Below are 16,758 nucleotides of genomic sequence, written 5' to 3'. Positions count from 1 at the left end.
AACAGAATTACCACTTCAGTGAAGAGTAAGGTGGGGACTGGTGGCCTGAGAATGAAATTGCTCCCACAAAATGCTTGTTTCACACTGCATAACGAAGCTGTGTGAGCTTACCCTGATGGAGCACCAGCACCTATTTCTGGGGCTGCATTACATATGGCATACATCACACATCTCTCAGTGTTGGGCGGATGAGGGAAGTCATCCCTAGGGAATAAGAAGGCCAATTCTATGCTTGGGATCATTAGAAAAGGTATTGAGAACAAAACAGCTAATATTATAATGCCGTTGTATAAATCGATGGTAAGGCCACACCTGGAGTATTGTGTCCAGTTCTGGTCGCCGCATCTCAAAAAGGATATAGTGGAAATGGAAAAGGTGCAAAAGAGAGCGACTAAGATGATTATTGGGCTGGGGCACCTTCCTTATGAGGAAAGGCTACGGCATTTGGGCCTCTTCAGCCTAGAAAAGAGACGCCTGACGGGGGACATGAGTGAGACATACAAAATTATGCATGGGAAGGATAAAGTGGATAGAGAGATGCTCTTTACACTCTCACATAACACCAGAACCAGGGGACACCCACTAAAATTGAGTGTTGGGCGGGTTAGGACAGACAAAAGAAAATATTTCATTACTCAGTGTGTGGTTGGTCTGTGGAACTCCTTGCCATAGGATGTGGTGACGGCATCTGGCCTGGATGCCTTTAAAAGAGGATTGGACAGGTTTCTGGAGGAAAAATCCATTATGGGTTACAAGCCATGATGTGTATGTGTTACCTCCTAATTTTAGAAATGGGTTATGTCAGAATGCCAATGCAAGGAAGGGCACCAGGATGCAGGTCTCTTGTTATCTGGTGTGCTCCGTGGGGCATTTGGTGGGCCGCTGTGAGATACAGGAAGCTGGACTAGATGGGCCTATGGCCTGATCCAGTGGGGCTGTTCTTAAGAAAAAGACACATGGCAAAGAAGATGATCACAATCTGTAGGGGCATCTCTCTCATGCAAGTGCTGCAGGAAGGTAGTACCATACTAATAAGAAAAATACACACATCTATTGAATGATGCATGGTAGTTTTGATGCCTTCTGGTAAGATTTTGAATCTCAAGTTGCTTTTGGGGGCTCAGGATTGCCTCAGACAGGCCCGGCTCTACTTAGTATTCTAATCAGTGTCAGGCTGGGGTGACATTGTCCCTCCTAAAGAGAATTGGGAAGTGCTTGTGAGGTCTTATTTTATTCACTGCACTAGCATACTTCCAACTGGGATAATCTCCATTAAACCATCTGTGCTCCCATCTTCACTCAGCCTGCACCTGCTGGGCTCTCTGTAACACGGCAGCATCTGTGAACTTGTACGCATGGGTCCCTCTTCGGATTACCTAAAAAGGCTGAGCACAAGCCCTAGTAGAATAGATGCACCAGAAAGTCTCAAACAGCATAAAGTCAGCCTAGAAAGAACACCTTCTGTAATGCTTTCTTCCAAACCACTGCTTCAATAACCTCCTGGAGCTCTTTGAGAGTCAATGGACATGTTGATATAGGCAATGAAACTGACATTGTACACCTGCTCTTTTAACAGGCTTTTGAGTAAACTTGTTTTCTTATTCCATAACTGCCATGTTCTTTTATGAAATGGTAACTAATTAAACAGGAAACCAGTGTGGAAATAAATGGGCAATTTTCACTGTAAATGGTAGAAAGAAGGATCTGTTTTGGGACTCGTTATCTCTCACCAACCCAGGGTTTCAATGCTGGGGTCACTTCTCTCCTCCACCTCATTCCATGCCTTCCATTTACCCTGCCTACTTTCTTCCTCATAAGCTCATCTCTTTCCATCCTCCTTCCCCCATCTCCTGCTTTCCCATTCTTGCTTCTGTTTCCCTCCGTTTGTCCTTCTTCCCACTGCTTTGTCTCCTTCCTTCACCTTCTTCTTCCTTTTATATTTGTTCCTTATATCCCTTCTTGATGACTGGGGCTAGTAACCCAGCACTCCCCAAGTCATCTGCAACTGCAGCACTATCAACGACACTCAGCAACAATATCATTGCTGGGTGCTGATGTACTCTAGAATTAGCTGCCGCTCCACCTCCAGATTCCTGTGGCAGAGCAAGGTTCTGCAGGTGACACGATGGTAAGAGACCAACATAGATTGTGCTCTAAAGAGATCTTAAATTCATTGAACATACATATTTAACATTGCCTGGGTCAAGAAAATTACTATTCCTGTCCAACAACCCCCAACTTCAGTTATACACACCGATAAGCAGGGGCGTTTGTTTCTGGTTAGTAAGACAGAATTACACTACAGCAAGGGTACCCAAACCCCAGCCCTGGGGCCACTTGTGGCCCTCGAGGCCTCTCAATGCAGTCCTCAGGGAGCCCCCAGTCTCCAATGAGCCTCTGGTCCTCCAGAGATTTGTTGGAGCCCACACTGGCCCGACGCAACTGCTCTCAGCTTAAGGGCGACTGCTTGACCTCTCGCGTGAGCTGTGGGATGAGGGCTCCCTCTACTGCTTGTTGTTTCACATCCGTGATGCAGTAGCAGCAGCAAAGGAAAGACCAGTCTTGCTTTGTGCAAGGCCTTTTATAGGCCTTGAGCTATTGCAAGACCTTCATTCATTCATACAAGTTCATCTTTAATATATTCATTTATGTAAACTTATGTAAATTTATTCAAATTTTAAATGTAAATTAATTCCTCCCCCCCCCGCCTCCAACACAGTGTTAGAGAGACGATGTGGCCCTCCTGCCAAAAACTTTGGACACCCCTACACTACAGCCTAAGTGTAACACAATGGGCATACTTCTGAGTAAAAAAAATCATTTTCGAACACCTCTGCTGATAAGGCACCATTAGTGAATATACCAGTTTCAAAATCCATCTGCATTCCCCAAATAATGGAAGTAGAACTGTGCCTAAAATTATGCCGCAGGAGTGGTGTGGGGGACAGATTGATCTGAACATCAACAAAATTTTTCCATTACCTGTTTATTTTGGAAGGCTGTACTTTCAGAGGTAATTTATAAGAGAGATGAGATAACACTGAAATTTGTGCAGGACGAAGGTTAATGTAGGCCCTGCAGATTACGTGCAGACAGTGCAGCCACACACTTAGGTGTGCAGGACTCTACAGAGCAATATTAAAAATGCTGCACAGGCAGACAACTCATCAGAGAGCAACTTAATCTTTCTAAATATTCTCATTACGTACATGGCATTCAACTTCTGTTCTTGAAGCACAGGAACAGAGACCATTTCCAAAGGACTTTTGGGACATTAAACCATGAAATAGTGTTTGTCAGTCACTCTTCTCCCCTCCCCAGTTCCAAGATGCAATGCTTGAATGTTATTACTGCAATAGAGAAAGAAGGGAAGTGAGTAAAGAAAAACGGAATTTGGGCAGGCAGGCTCTTCTAACAGAAGGTTATATTTAAGATGAAAAATGTCCAATTAATCCAGTACTCACGGTTGTTACACAATTCAGAAGAGCTGCAAACATTCAAGGGAAAAATAGTTTTCTTATATATTTCATTTTTGCTTGCTGTATAACTCCATACCACAGTGGCAAGTAAATAAATTACAATAAATTGATCAGGGGATTGATTTGGCATTATGGGCACAAAAGGGAATATGCTTGCAAACTGGGCTACCAGATAAACAAAGAGCAAAAATACAAGGCTTGCTGACTCTGAAAATGATCATGCAATTTTGGATGGAGATAAAGTCTACTGTGGCTTAGCCAATAATCACATTTACTAGGACGGAAAGATGTTCACCTATACTCGGTTACACAGGTAAAGTTGATTATCACTGGGCTGTAAATGCTTTCTTCTCCCCATATTGATATTAGCCTCTTACAGTACACCAACAAATTAAACCAAAGTAGTGGGAAAATAACAGTTCAGAAAACTAGTTATTTCTTTTAAAAAAATGCATCTCAGAAAAATGGTTCTAAGCCTTCTCTGCATTAAAAACAAATTTCAACAGCGTCAACCTCAAACTCCCTGGGTACCACAGTGACTCCAAGCTCCCTCTGTAAGAGCATCCCTCCACGGTACCCCAACAAGCTGCTGCCACCTCACTTTCTGAACACTTGTATGAAATTTCAGCACAATGCAAAGAGTCACTGTTAAGAGAGAGAATCCCCAGTGACTATATTCACAAACTCTCTCATGCATCAAAAGGAGCTTTCTGAAGCAAAGAAACATTACTGTATAATGGGTTCAAGTACTATCTTACACTTTGAAAATACTACTACTGCTAGACAAAGGCAGAATCTTTTAACACCTCAAAAGGCAAACACTTATATCAGCTTAAGTTTTAATGTAGTACAGTTCATCTCAGATGCATCTCATGAAGTAGACTGCAATCCATGACGTCTTATTTCTCTTGCATGCAACAGACTAGCACAGATCTTTCTCTGAGAGGTGCTACCAAATATACCAACATTCAGTTAGTAATTTTTAATCAATATGAGCAGTTCAGAGTGTCTCCATATCTCCCTTCCTGCTCAGGTCATCTTCTGTCTTCACCAATTGGCATCTCCCCATGTTGCCTAACTAACCTTCCAGTGTCCAGAAGTATACATCCTTCTTGTCCCTAGGTGAAGGTTCTTGCATATGCAACCAAAATGATCTTAAATGATCTTTCAATTAGTTTGAAAGATCAAGTCACAGTCACTCATCGTAGACACTGATTATTATTTCTATTACCATGAAAGGAGGGGAAAGAGCATGAAGAAAATATGAGTCTGAAACTAACTTCTAAACTCACTACATACAGAAGCAGGGAAGTGGATGAGAAGTGACATCTTAATAGTCCCCAAGTCACACAGCAAAGAAGTTGGAGAATTAAAGTGAGAGACTAATTAAGAGTAGACAACCGTTGCTGACCCACATAGTCTTCATCACTATTTCTGACTGCTAAATAAATGTGGAGGAGTATGTGCTATGTGCTATAAACACAAATTATAATCTTCTTGGTGTGGCAATGCCAAAGCTGGGAAGGAAAAAAAATAGAGCTGAAACTTATACCAAGTCAGAGACCAAAATAATGCTGTTGAAGACTTATCATAAAATATCCTTCAAATTCAAGGCAAGTCAGAAAAAAGCATCATGGAACGTGCCTACACAGAGCATCTTCTATAAAGGCGCATTTCTTTCAATTTTTGGCCAATGACAATTATCTTTATGAATTATAGGTGAAATGTCTGGGAGGTGCAGGCAGTAATTAATGCATGCCTGCCTTTGCCGATGAGTTCCTTCTTGTGGGTCAAAGAGTTATTGAAATTCAGCAAGAAAATCTTCAATCATGTAGAAATGTTTTTTTTAAAAATAGCCCTAGACACAGTTTAATAAAGCAATAATATTTCTTTTAAATAATTAACCAGACTGTGACATTCGCTAATATTCCTGAGGCCAGCTCCTGGCTTCAGTATTATTACTGCAAAAATATGTGCATTGCTCAGGGAACATATCCACTCAGCACACACAAACATTTACATGCAATCTCAAATGAAAACTAGATATATTGCTTCAAGTTGCTACTTCTGATACCCACTTTTTAAAAAACCCAGCCTTCAACTGCTATATTTATTTTTATCCTTGACTCCAGTTTTAAAGCTCCCAGATTGGTTTTACTTTCAGAAAAACACCTATTTGTATTTGCCCCTATTTTTTGCACCAAACCATTACTTGATAGCATCCTTGCACAAAAAGTAACTCCCAAGTGTCAAAGTAAGCTGTTAACAAAGCATGCTTTAGAACACCTTATTCCTATTATGCTGTAAAAGTAAACAAAAGAAAATTTTAATAATAATAATACAGGCATTTATATATTGCCTTTCTGGTCATCGGATTACTCCTCTGGCTTTATTCAAGGCGGTTCACATAGGCAGGCTATCTCTAAATCCCCTAGGGCTGCGGTTTTCAAACTCTCAGGGAGTTTGAAGGTCGCAGTAAGTCTTTGTGGGGGAGGGGGGAGGCAGTGGGGACAGGGGGAAGGCGATGACACAATCGCATCTCTCAGTGGGCTGCAGGTACTGGGGTGCACTCACCAGTCCCTGCAGCAGCCATCCCTGGGTGCAGGAAGTCCTGTGCGAGCGCCTGCAGGGCTCCCTAGGTCAGGGAAAGTGAAAGCAGAGCAATCGCACCCCGCTCCGCTGAACCGGAAGTGGGGCGCAATCGCTCCACTTTCTCTTTTCCTGACCTGGGGAGCCCTGTAGGTGCTTGCACAGGGCTCTTCGCACTCAGGGACGGCTAATGCAGGAACTGGTGCGTGCACCCCAGTCCCTGCAGCCCTGTCAGAAGAGTAAGTGGAGCGATCATGCCCCACTTCCGGTTTAATGGAGCGGGGTGCGATCACTCTGCTTTCACTTTCCCTGACTTGAGGGGCCTTGCGGAAGGTCGCGCAGGGCTCCCTGCACCCCTGAGGGGCTGCAGGAGGCCCAGGTAAGTGCACCCAAGCCCCTGCAGCCCCCCTGAGCAGCGTGATCATGGGGATCACGCCGCTGCCTCCTCCCTGCCTCCTGGCTGCCCCCGCCCCTTAAGGGGAAAGAGGCCAGGGCCCTCAGGCTGGGGCGTCACGATGCTCCAGTGTAAAAACCACTGCCCTAGGGGATTTTTACAATGACAGAAAGGTTCTCTCTTTCAAGAACCGCACAACATTTCAGATGGATCTTTCACGGTCTGGTATCACTTCTGGCCCCCAGTTGCCTCCCACATTGGCTGACAAGCAGCCCCTTCATCTCTCACTTGAAAGGTAGCCAAGATGCTTCTTCACTCACACCAAAGAGCAGGTGGAATAACCAGCTCAGCTTGTCAGCTGCTTCAAGGTCTTATTTTAAATAAGTGCACACAAGTTGTGGCAATAATCACAGAACAGGTATTTACAAAGTTGTACCCCAAGGTGCATCATGTCAAACTACAAAGGCTGTGTAAGCTCCTCATCACTTCACCTGAATCACTGCAATCATTGGGTTGGTGGCAAGGAGCTGCTTAATGTAGCACATAGAAAGAGAAAAATTGTTTCCTTCTTGCAAGTAACTTAGCAAATAGGTTAATTGAAATGAAAAAGCAAGTCATGATATCATACCTGCAAGTGCAGTTTGAATTCACCTCAAACAATTTTTGATGGTAGTGTGGAAGTAATGTGACCTGCACCATGTAAAATGATCTTTGACTTCCCAAAACAATGGACCTGGCACCCATGTATCAACCAAGGGAACTAAAGGTGGTCATAGAGTACAATGCTGACCAACCAGAACTACTGACATTTTGTTAGACTTCCTGCAGGAAAAGGGCAGGGGGATTAGAAAGCTGTCAGCAAAAGCAGGCCGACTTTGAAGTTCAAGAGTGTAAAAATCACATCAAAATCAGTTACTTGGAAAAGGATGCAAAATCCGCTTAGTAGCTTTGGTTCTGGACACTCACCAGATAAATTCTGTAAGCATCAATTCGTCTGATTGGTCCCCAGCACTTGTCTGTGTCATTATATTTTGTACCATCTCCAACACTGCACGAACGATTGCCGGTCACACTACTGCAGGAGGAGAGCAAAAGAAGAACATAATTAAATATACCTCTGAAGTAAGAGCCTCTTCTTCATTCCCACCCTTCTACTGCCATTAAAAAACTTCATGAAGATGATAAATGTACAGAACATTTCTACAAGCTCCACTATACCACAAGGAAACAGCTTCGGGGATCATGAAGTAACATTTTAAGAACATTTTCAATTTTAAAATAGTTGCAGGTGACAAAATGGATATCTCCCTGGCACAATTTAAACTCAGGTCTGAAATGCACCCTCAAAACAACTCACTCACTTAACAACAATTAAAAGCTGCTTCACATGTTATGAGGAAACATATCCAGTTTTCTTTCCCAAGCCTATTCTACTCGGAGCCTTTGTTAGTCAAGAGCTCTTAAAAATAGCACTTAATAGATTTTGCACGTAGGATTCAAACATGCTAAAAATAAGTAGGGCTATCACCTGACTGAAGAGAGCCTAGTTGATCCATGTATGAGATGACTGACTAGCTGTCTTGGGCATTTGCCTTGGCAAGGGAAAGGTGGGGTATACGTTTTTTAAATAAAATTAAATCTTCTTAACTTGCATATGATAAACAGTTCTGAAGAAAAAAGTCTCTTTTACTTTCAGATGCTGCCTACAAGTGTGTATCAGACCCTTCTATAAGGGCATTCTCTCCTGTGTGGTAGAGAACTCTTCCCTTCTATTGAGGCATTCTCTCCTGTGTGGTAGAGAACTCTTCCCTACCACAGGTGGTGATGCCTGCTGGCTATGGTTTCTGCAAATACTTGTTATCACCAATAATTTAGATTTAATTAAGAGTCTGCTGCCCAATAATCAGGGGGACCTTTTAATAAACTAACCTTATCAATCTAGTAAACACTGCCACCCTCTAAAAAAGCTACAGTATGGATCAACTCTTTGAGTCAATGTTTGTCAGTGAGTCAAGTAGTGGCACATTATAGTCCAAGAACATTTAAATGCAGCTCAAGTCAACTGTCAGTGCTGAAAGTGATCTTAAGATGAAGGAGCTGGGCCTTCCTCCAACATTTCAGAGCCCATTGCTTACAAAACACTGTAATCAAAAGCACACTCACCAGGTCACCTGCATGAGAGAAACTGGGACAGCTGCTGCATAGATTGCCAGATCACCATAGAGGTAGATGATGATACAGAAATAAAATAAGTTGACTCCCACTGTAAAGATAGATAATAAAAGTTGGTTTGGACAAAAACAATCTATTCTTCACCTGTCAATGTTTTCACCAGGCCCATTTAGATTTTTTTGTTTTTGTTTTTAAGATGTCCAATATGGAGTTTTACATTCATAAAAATGCCTTCATAAAAACTAAAAGTCACAATACAGCAATATCTTTATATTGCCAAAAATAAATATACCAACCAAGAAAATCACAGAGTAGCAAGTTCTCCAGAACACGTCTTCCGATTGGATGTTATCTCACCAGAGGAGATAAATTAAGGCATGATAGAAAATCCCAAGGTCTGCAATTTTGTAACAATGTTGAGAAGGAGTGCAGAAGATCATATCAGACTTCGGTTAGACTCAGCCTAGTAAGACACAGATTTCAGTTTGCATGGGGGGGCTACTATGGTTGTACCTTCATTTTTTTCTAAATATGAGATCTACCAATTATCCTTATCCCAAGCACTAACTGGCATACACAAGTTCTTTTATGGCTATTTTTTTTTTAAACTTTTGCCTTTGCCCTAGAAAAGATTTTAAAAACCCTGCAATTTTACAGACAAAAAGAACTACCGGGAGGCAAACAAACTGCGCTCTGGAGAAGAAATCAGTAAGGATAAAGAAATGCCAAAAATGCACCAGCTTGACTATGAAGAATGAAACTGGATACTTCAATTTAAACAATGCTGAGTGAATCTACTCAGATTTCATTTCAAATGGCAAGTGAGACAAGCAAACAAAACATTTACACAGAGAAGATCAAAACATGGTATGGGCATAAAAAACTTGATGAGAATGCTAAATCTTACAACTCTGGAATTTTGATACTCAAATTATACCTAGTAGATCCACCCTAATACATGCTTAACTGTTACAGCGAGGTATTTTGCATCTCTGTCTAAAACAATGTTCCATGCTTGGCAAGCACATCCAAATCATTTACTACACCCAAACTGGTGACATATCCTTTACAAGAAAAATACTACAATTCACACTTATGCTGCATGTTGATACCACAGTTATAAGTAGCTGTAGGACTTGTGAGCATGATTGGGAGAACAAGTTAATTGTTGCTACTGTTTCTGCATTTGTAATGTCTGGAGTGCAGTTCTTGAATCCCCCTATAATGAGGTGTACGCTTTATATGTATGACGATCAACATGTCTCTCCATTGGGAAGTTAGAAGAATTCTGCTTTGAATATTAGAGATGCACAGAGAACTCACAATTGATGCTCTTCCTACAAGTTACAACATCATTTCACAATAATATTGGATTCCTGTTAGCTCTCAACTAAAGGTCAAATTAGATATGCTATTAATTATGTTCGCCCTTGTGTTTTTGATTCCCCCATCTTAAATAACATCCACGAGGGACCTAATCAGGACTGGGACCACAGTAAGGGAGAACTGTTCCCCCCCCATCTTTGCTATTTGCCCTAAGAGTGAAGTTATCATTGGCATGAGTGGCATTCAAGAACAAGTTAGCAGCTTCAGGACAGATTTTTATCAGGACCACACTAAAGAATCCTCCACTTCCACTTTGACCTATGGCTATTTAAAGGGGGGGGGATCCGATCTGCAAGGGCAAAAAGTATGATTTAACCACATCAAGTTTGGCCCTAACATGCAGTATAGACAAAATACCTCTCTGGCTTCAGCCTACTTGTAGCCCAATTCTAGTCTCAAGAATTACTGAAACTGCTTTCATCTTCGTAATTATTGGAACTGCTCCAATAAAATTGGAGCAATTTAATAAAAACTGAAATTCTCAGGAACCAGAAAGTCATTCAATATTGAACTAGAAACACCTGGAATATAGCCACAGAATGGCAAACTGGTACATCAAGCCTGGTGTCTGCGTAAAATCATCAAGGAGGCTAATTTGCAGTTTATTCTCTCTAATCATGGATTCTCTTTAAAAACTTTAAAAAAGCAGACGCGTGTGGCCTCTGGGAACCAAGTGCCTCTGGGAACTAAGTGCCAGGTAAGGCACAAGAGTTTAGCATCTGGGCGAGGAGAAGGCAAGGAGACCTCTGAGTTTTGGAGAAGGAGAGGAGGAGGAGCAGGAGGAGGAGGTAAGTGTACTCATTCTAACGCTTTGTCTTTCTAACTCCCTGTCTTCTAACCGTAATCTTACCTTTAAAGCAACCTTAAATCAAAATTGAAAGTTAGCACCTAAGGGAGGTACATAGGGCTACTCGTGAGTAAGAGCAGAGTCCTACTCGTGAGTAAGAGCAGAGTCCTACTCGTGAGTAAGAGCCTAAAGGTCAGGCATTTAAATCAAAGTTGAAAGTTAGCTGCACCTAAGGTAGCACTTAATCGAAGGAAGGGAGGAGGATAAAGTGGAAAGCAGGTTTTTCTACTTGTTTCAATTAAACCTATACTTAACCCAGGTTAAACCTAATCTAAGTTAGAACATAACCTAAACAGGTCAGTAAATTGGGACACAGGATCTAGAGAGCAATAAATAATTAAACAAACCCAAATAAAAACTAGCTTGAGGTTACAAAAACAGTCCAGCCTAAGAGAACAGAACTAGGAGGGAAAGGACCTAGGAAGGGCCAATTCCCAACCCATTAAGAGCCCCATTAGGCTAATCCAAGCAGTCCATTCAGGAGCCTGCAGAGTAGGTCACGCCCATCAGCAGCCATTTGCCTTCCTGAGCTTTTGTAAACTCACCTGGGAAGGCCAGCCCCCTTTCAATCAGGAAGGAAGGAGGGGGGAGGAGCCAGCCAGGAGTATAAAGCTAGGCGGGCCATCGCGTGGGGCTCTCTGCAGACACGTGTGGCCTCTGGGAACCAAGTGCCTCTGGGAACTAAGTGCCAGGTAAGGCACAAGAGTTTAGCATCTGGGCGAGGAGAAGGCAAGGAGACCTCTGAGTTTTGGAGAAGGAGAGGAGGAGGAGCAGGAGGAGGAGGTAAGTGTACTCATTCTAACGCTTTGTCTTTCTAACTCCCTGTCTTCTAACCGTAATCTTACCTTTAAAGCAACCTTAAATCAAAATTGAAAGTTAGCACCTAAGGGAGGTACATAGGGCTACTCGTGAGTAAGAGCAGAGTCCTACTCGTGAGTAAGAGCAGAGTCCTACTCGTGAGTAAGAGCCTAAAGGTCAGGCATTTAAATCAAAGTTGAAAGTTAGCTGCACCTAAGGTAGCACTTAATCGAAGGAAGGGAGGAGGATAAAGTGGAAAGCAGGTTTTTCTACTTGTTTCAATTAAACCTATACTTAACCCAGGTTAAACCTAATCTAAGTTAGAACATAACCTAAACAGGTCAGTAAATTGGGACACAGGATCTAGAGAGCAATAAATAATTAAACAAACCCAAATAAAAACTAGCTTGAGGTTACAAAAACAGTCCAGCCTAAGAGAACAGAACTAGGAGGGAAAGGACCTAGGAAGGGCCAATTCCCAACCCATTAAGAGCCCCATTAGGCTAATCCAAGCAGTCCATTCAGGAGCCTGCAGAGTAGGTCACGCCCATCAGCAGCCATTTGCCTTCCTGAGCTTTTGTAAACTCACCTGGGAAGGCCAGCCCCCTTTCAATCAGGAAGGAAGGAGGGGGGAGGAGCCAGCCAGGAGTATAAAGCTAGGCGGGCCATCGCGTGGGGCTCTCTGCAGACACGTGTGGCCTCTGGGAACCAAGTGCCTCTGGGAACTAAGTGCCAGGTAAGGCACAAGAGTTTAGCATCTGGGCGAGGAGAAGGCAAGGAGACCTCTGAGTTTTGGAGAAGGAGAGGAGGAGGAGCAGGAGGAGGAGGTAAGTGTACTCATTCTAACGATTTGTCTTTCTAACTCCCTGTCTTCTAACCGTAATCTTACCTTTAAAGCAACCTTAAATCAAAATTGAAAGTTAGCACCTAAGGGAGGTACATAGGGCTACTCGTGAGTAAGAGCAGAGTCCTACTCGTGAGTAAGAGCAGAGTCCTACTCGTGAGTAAGAGCCTAAAGGTCAGGCATTTAAATCAAAGTTGAAAGTTAGCTGCACCTAAGGTAGCACTTAATCGAAGGAAGGGAGGAGGATAAAGTGGAAAGCAGGTTTTTCTACTTGTTTCAATTAAACCTATACTTAACCCAGGTTAAACCTAATCTAAGTTAGAACATAACCTAAACAGGTCAGTAAATTGGGACACAGGATCTAGAGAGCAATAAATAATTAAACAAACCCAAATAAAAACTAGCTTGAGGTTACAAAAACAGTCCAGCCTAAGAGAACAGAACTAGGAGGGAAAGGACCTAGGAAGGGCCAATTCCCAACCCATTAAGAGCCCCATTAGGCTAATCCAAGCAGTCCATTCAGGAGCCTGCAGAGTAGGTCACGCCCATCAGCAGCCATTTGCCTTCCTGAGCTTTTGTAAACTCACCTGGGAAGGCCAGCCCCCTTTCAATCAGGAAGGAAGGAGGGGGGAGGAGCCAGCCAGGAGTATAAAGCTAGGCGGGCCATCGCGTGGGGCTCTCTGCAGACACGTGTGGCCTCTGGGAACCAAGTGCCTCTGGGAACTAAGTGCCAGGTAAGGCACAAGAGTTTAGCATCTGGGCGAGTTCAGCAGCAGGGCGAGGAGGCCAGGGCCCCATACACTGCCCTTCCTCTTCCCTTGAGAAGAGGGCTGCTATCCAGTGTACGGTTTTTAAAAGAACCCCTAAATAAAACAACAACAACAACAACAACAACAGAAAAGCTATGCAGTCAGACAGCCAGCAGCAGGGTGGGGGCTATCCAGTGTTCTGCATCAAGTGCCACATGTATGATTATATGCCTCTGGGGCATAAGTCATGGGTGTGTCCTCGGTGCAAGGAGCTCCAGGCTCTCAGGGAACGCGTCCGCTCCCTTGAAGCCTTGGTGGCCGACCTGGAGAAGCGCAGGCAGCCAGATGAGGACGGTGGGGAGACTTCCGGGGACGATCAGGCTTCGTCCCAACCTCAGGCGTGCAGCTCCTCGGCTGCCCGGGTGGGAAGTCTCGGGACTGGAGGACGTCATCCTGGAGAGGAGGGAAACAATCCCCTAGGGGGGATCCCTTCTCCAGGGGATGGGCCCGTATCCGAGCGCACTCGGGATACTCCTCGGCGGGAGGGGGGTCGGGGGCTTCTTGTAGTGGGGGATTCGATTATTAGAAACATAGAGAGGGGGGTTTGCGACGGATGTGAGGACCGCATGGTGACTTGCCTGCCTGGTGCGAAGGTTGCGGACATCACTTCTCGTCTAGACAGGCTGGTAGACAGTGCTGGGGGAGAGGTAGCGGCTGTGGTGCATGTCGGCACCAACGATGTGGGCAAGTGTAGCTGGGAGGTCCTGGAGGCCAAATTTAGGCTTTTAGGCAGGAAGCTGAAAGCCAGGACCTCAAAGGTAGCGTTCTCTGAAGTGCTACCTGTTCCACGCGCAGGGCCAGCTAGGCAGGCGGAGATCAGGGGTCTCAATGCGTGGATGAGACGGTGGTGTAGGGAGGAGGGGTTTAGATTCGTTAGGCACTGGGGAACGTTTTGGGACAAGCGGGACCTGTACAAGAGGGACGGGCTCCACTTGAACCAGAATGGAACCAGACTGCTGGCGCATAACATTAAAAAGGTGGCAGAGCAGCTTTTAAACTGATCCCTGGGGGAAGGCCGACAGGAGCCGAGGAGCATCCGGTTCGGGACTCCTCATCCCTATGGGATGAGGATGGGGAGGTTAGAGAACAACAAGACAAAGGCAGGGTAGGAGAAGAAATTGGGAAAGGTAGGGTGATGGGATGTGATAGACGGTTTGGCACAATGAGAGGATGCGGGGACAAAGGAGCGAATAAGCAGCCCATCCTGGGGCATTCCGTGTATAAATGCTTTTATGCGAATGCCCGAAGTCTACGAGCAAAGGTGGGAGAACTGGAATGTCTGGTGACAAGGGAAAATATTGACATAGTGGACATTACGGAAACCTGGTGGAATGCGGAGAATCAGTGGGATACCGCAATCCCGGGCTATAAACTCTACAGGAGGGACAGGCAGGGGCGTGTTGGAGGTGGGGTGGCCCTTTATGTTAAGGAAGGGATAGAATCCAGCAAAGTAGAGATTGAAGGTGGGTCCGACTCCACCGTAGAATCTCTGTGGGTTAAATTACCAGGCTTGTGCAGCGATGTAATACTGGGGGCGTGCTATCGTCCTCCAGACCAGAAATCTGATGGGGACCTTGAAATGAGGAAACAGATCAGGGAGGTGACAAGGAAGGACAGGGTTGTAATCATGGGGGACTTCAATTATCCTCATATTGACTGGGTCAATTTGTGTTCTGGTCACGATAAGGAAACCGGATTTCTTGACGTGCTGAATGACTGTGGCTTAGATCAGCTAGTCAAGGAGCCCACCAGAGGACAGGTGACTCTGGATTTAATTTTGTGCGGTACGCAGGACCTGGTTAGAGATGTAAACGTTACTGAGCCATTGGGGAACAGTGATCATGCTGCGATCCGTTTTGATGTGCACGTTGGGGGAAGAATACCAAGCAAATCTCTAACAAAAACCCTTGACTTCCGACGGGCGGACTTCCCTCAAATGAGGAGGCTGGTTAGAAGGAGGTTGAAAGGGAGGGTAAAAAGAGTCCAGTCTCTCCAGAGTGCATGGAGGCTGCTCAAAACAACAGTAATAGAGGCCCAGCAGAGGTGTATACCGCAAAGAAAGAAGGGTTCCACTAAATCCAGGAGAGTGCCCGCATGGCTAACCAGCCAAGTTAGAGAGGCTGTGAAGGGCAAGGAAGCTTCCTTCCATAAATGGAAGTCTTGCCCTAATGAAGAGAATAAAAAGGAACATAAACTGTGGCAAAAGAAATGTAAGAAGGTGATAGGGGAGGCCAAGCGAGACTATGAGGAACGCATGGCCAGCAACATTAAGGGGAATAATAAAAGCTTCTTCAAATATGTTAGAAGCAGGAAACCCGCCAGAGAAGCGGTTGGCCCTCTGGATGGTGAGGGAGGGAAAGGGGAGATAAAAGGAGACTTAGAGATGGCAGAGAAATTAAATGAGTTCTTTGCATCTGTCTTCACGGCTGAAGACCTCGGGCAGATACCACTGCCCGAACGGCCCCTCCTGACCGAGGAGTTAAGTCAGATAGAGGTTAAAAGAGAAGATGTTTCAGACCTCATTGATAAATTAAAGATCAATAAGTCACCGGGCCCTGATGGCATACACCCAAGGGTTATTAAGGAATTGAAGAATGAAGTTGCAGATCTCTTGACTAAGGTATGCAACTTGTCCCTCAAAACAGCCACGGTACCAGAAGATTGGAGGATAGCAAATGTCACGCCTATTTTTAAAAAGGGAAAGAGGGGGGACCCGGGAAACTATAGGCCGGTCAGCCTAACATCCATACCGGGTAAGATGGTGGAATGCCTCATCAAAGATAGGATCTCAAAACACATAGACGAACAGGCCTTGCTGAGGGAGAGTCAGCATGGCTTCTGTAAGGGTAAGTCTTGCCTCACAAACCTTATAGAATTCTTTGAAAAGGTCAACAGGCATGTGGATGCGGGAGAACCCGTGGACATTATATATCTGGACTTTCAGAAGGCATTTGACACGGTCCCTCACCAAAGGCTACTGAAAAAACTCCACAGTCAGGGAATTAGAGGACAGGTCCTCTCGTGGATTGAGAACTGGTTGGAGGCCAGGAAGCAGAGAGTGGGTGTCAATGGGCAATTTTCACAATGGAGAGAGGTGAAAAGCGGTGTGCCCCAAGGATCTGTCCTGGGACCGGTGCTTTTCAACCTCTTCATAAATGACCTGGAGACAGGGTTGAGCAGTGAAGTGGCTAAGTTTGCAGACGACACCAAACTTTTCCGAGTGGTAAAGACCAGAAGTGATTGTGAGGAGCTCCAGAAGGATCTCTCCAGACTGGCAGAATGGGCAGCAAAATGGCAGATGCGCTTCAATGTCAGTAAGTGTAAAGTCATGCACATTGGGGCAAAAAATCAAAACTTTAGATATAGGCTGATGGGTTCTGAGCTGTCTGTGACAGATCAGGAGAGAGATCTTGGGGTGGTGGTGGACAGGTCGATGAAAG

At 44.5% G+C, this 16,758-nt stretch overlaps 1 protein-coding gene across 3 annotated transcripts in view; it reads right to left on the bottom strand.

The window, feature by feature from the left end:
* Positions 1–16,758, bottom strand: part of TMEM104 (transmembrane protein 104) — a 109,015-nt gene that overhangs the window by 63,950 nt on the left and 28,307 nt on the right. For all 3 annotated transcript variants that reach the window (XR_010793811.1, XM_066615704.1, XM_066615706.1), the window contains exons 7-8: positions 8,626–8,725; positions 7,429–7,537 (exon numbers count right to left, since the gene is read on the bottom strand). Coding sequence is in view for 2 of the 3 variants with exons in the window: in XM_066615704.1 (XP_066471801.1) it covers positions 7,429–7,537; positions 8,626–8,725 (209 nt within the window). In the remaining variant the exon portion in view is untranslated. The remainder of the gene's footprint in view (positions 1–7,428; positions 7,538–8,625; positions 8,726–16,758) is intronic.

This window comes from Tiliqua scincoides, chromosome 2, assembly GCF_035046505.1.
Source record: "Tiliqua scincoides isolate rTilSci1 chromosome 2, rTilSci1.hap2, whole genome shotgun sequence".
NCBI lineage: Eukaryota > Metazoa > Chordata > Lepidosauria > Squamata > Scincidae > Tiliqua > Tiliqua scincoides.
The sequence above is the reverse complement of the archived record's forward strand: the minus strand, read 5'-3'. Positions and strand labels throughout refer to the sequence as shown.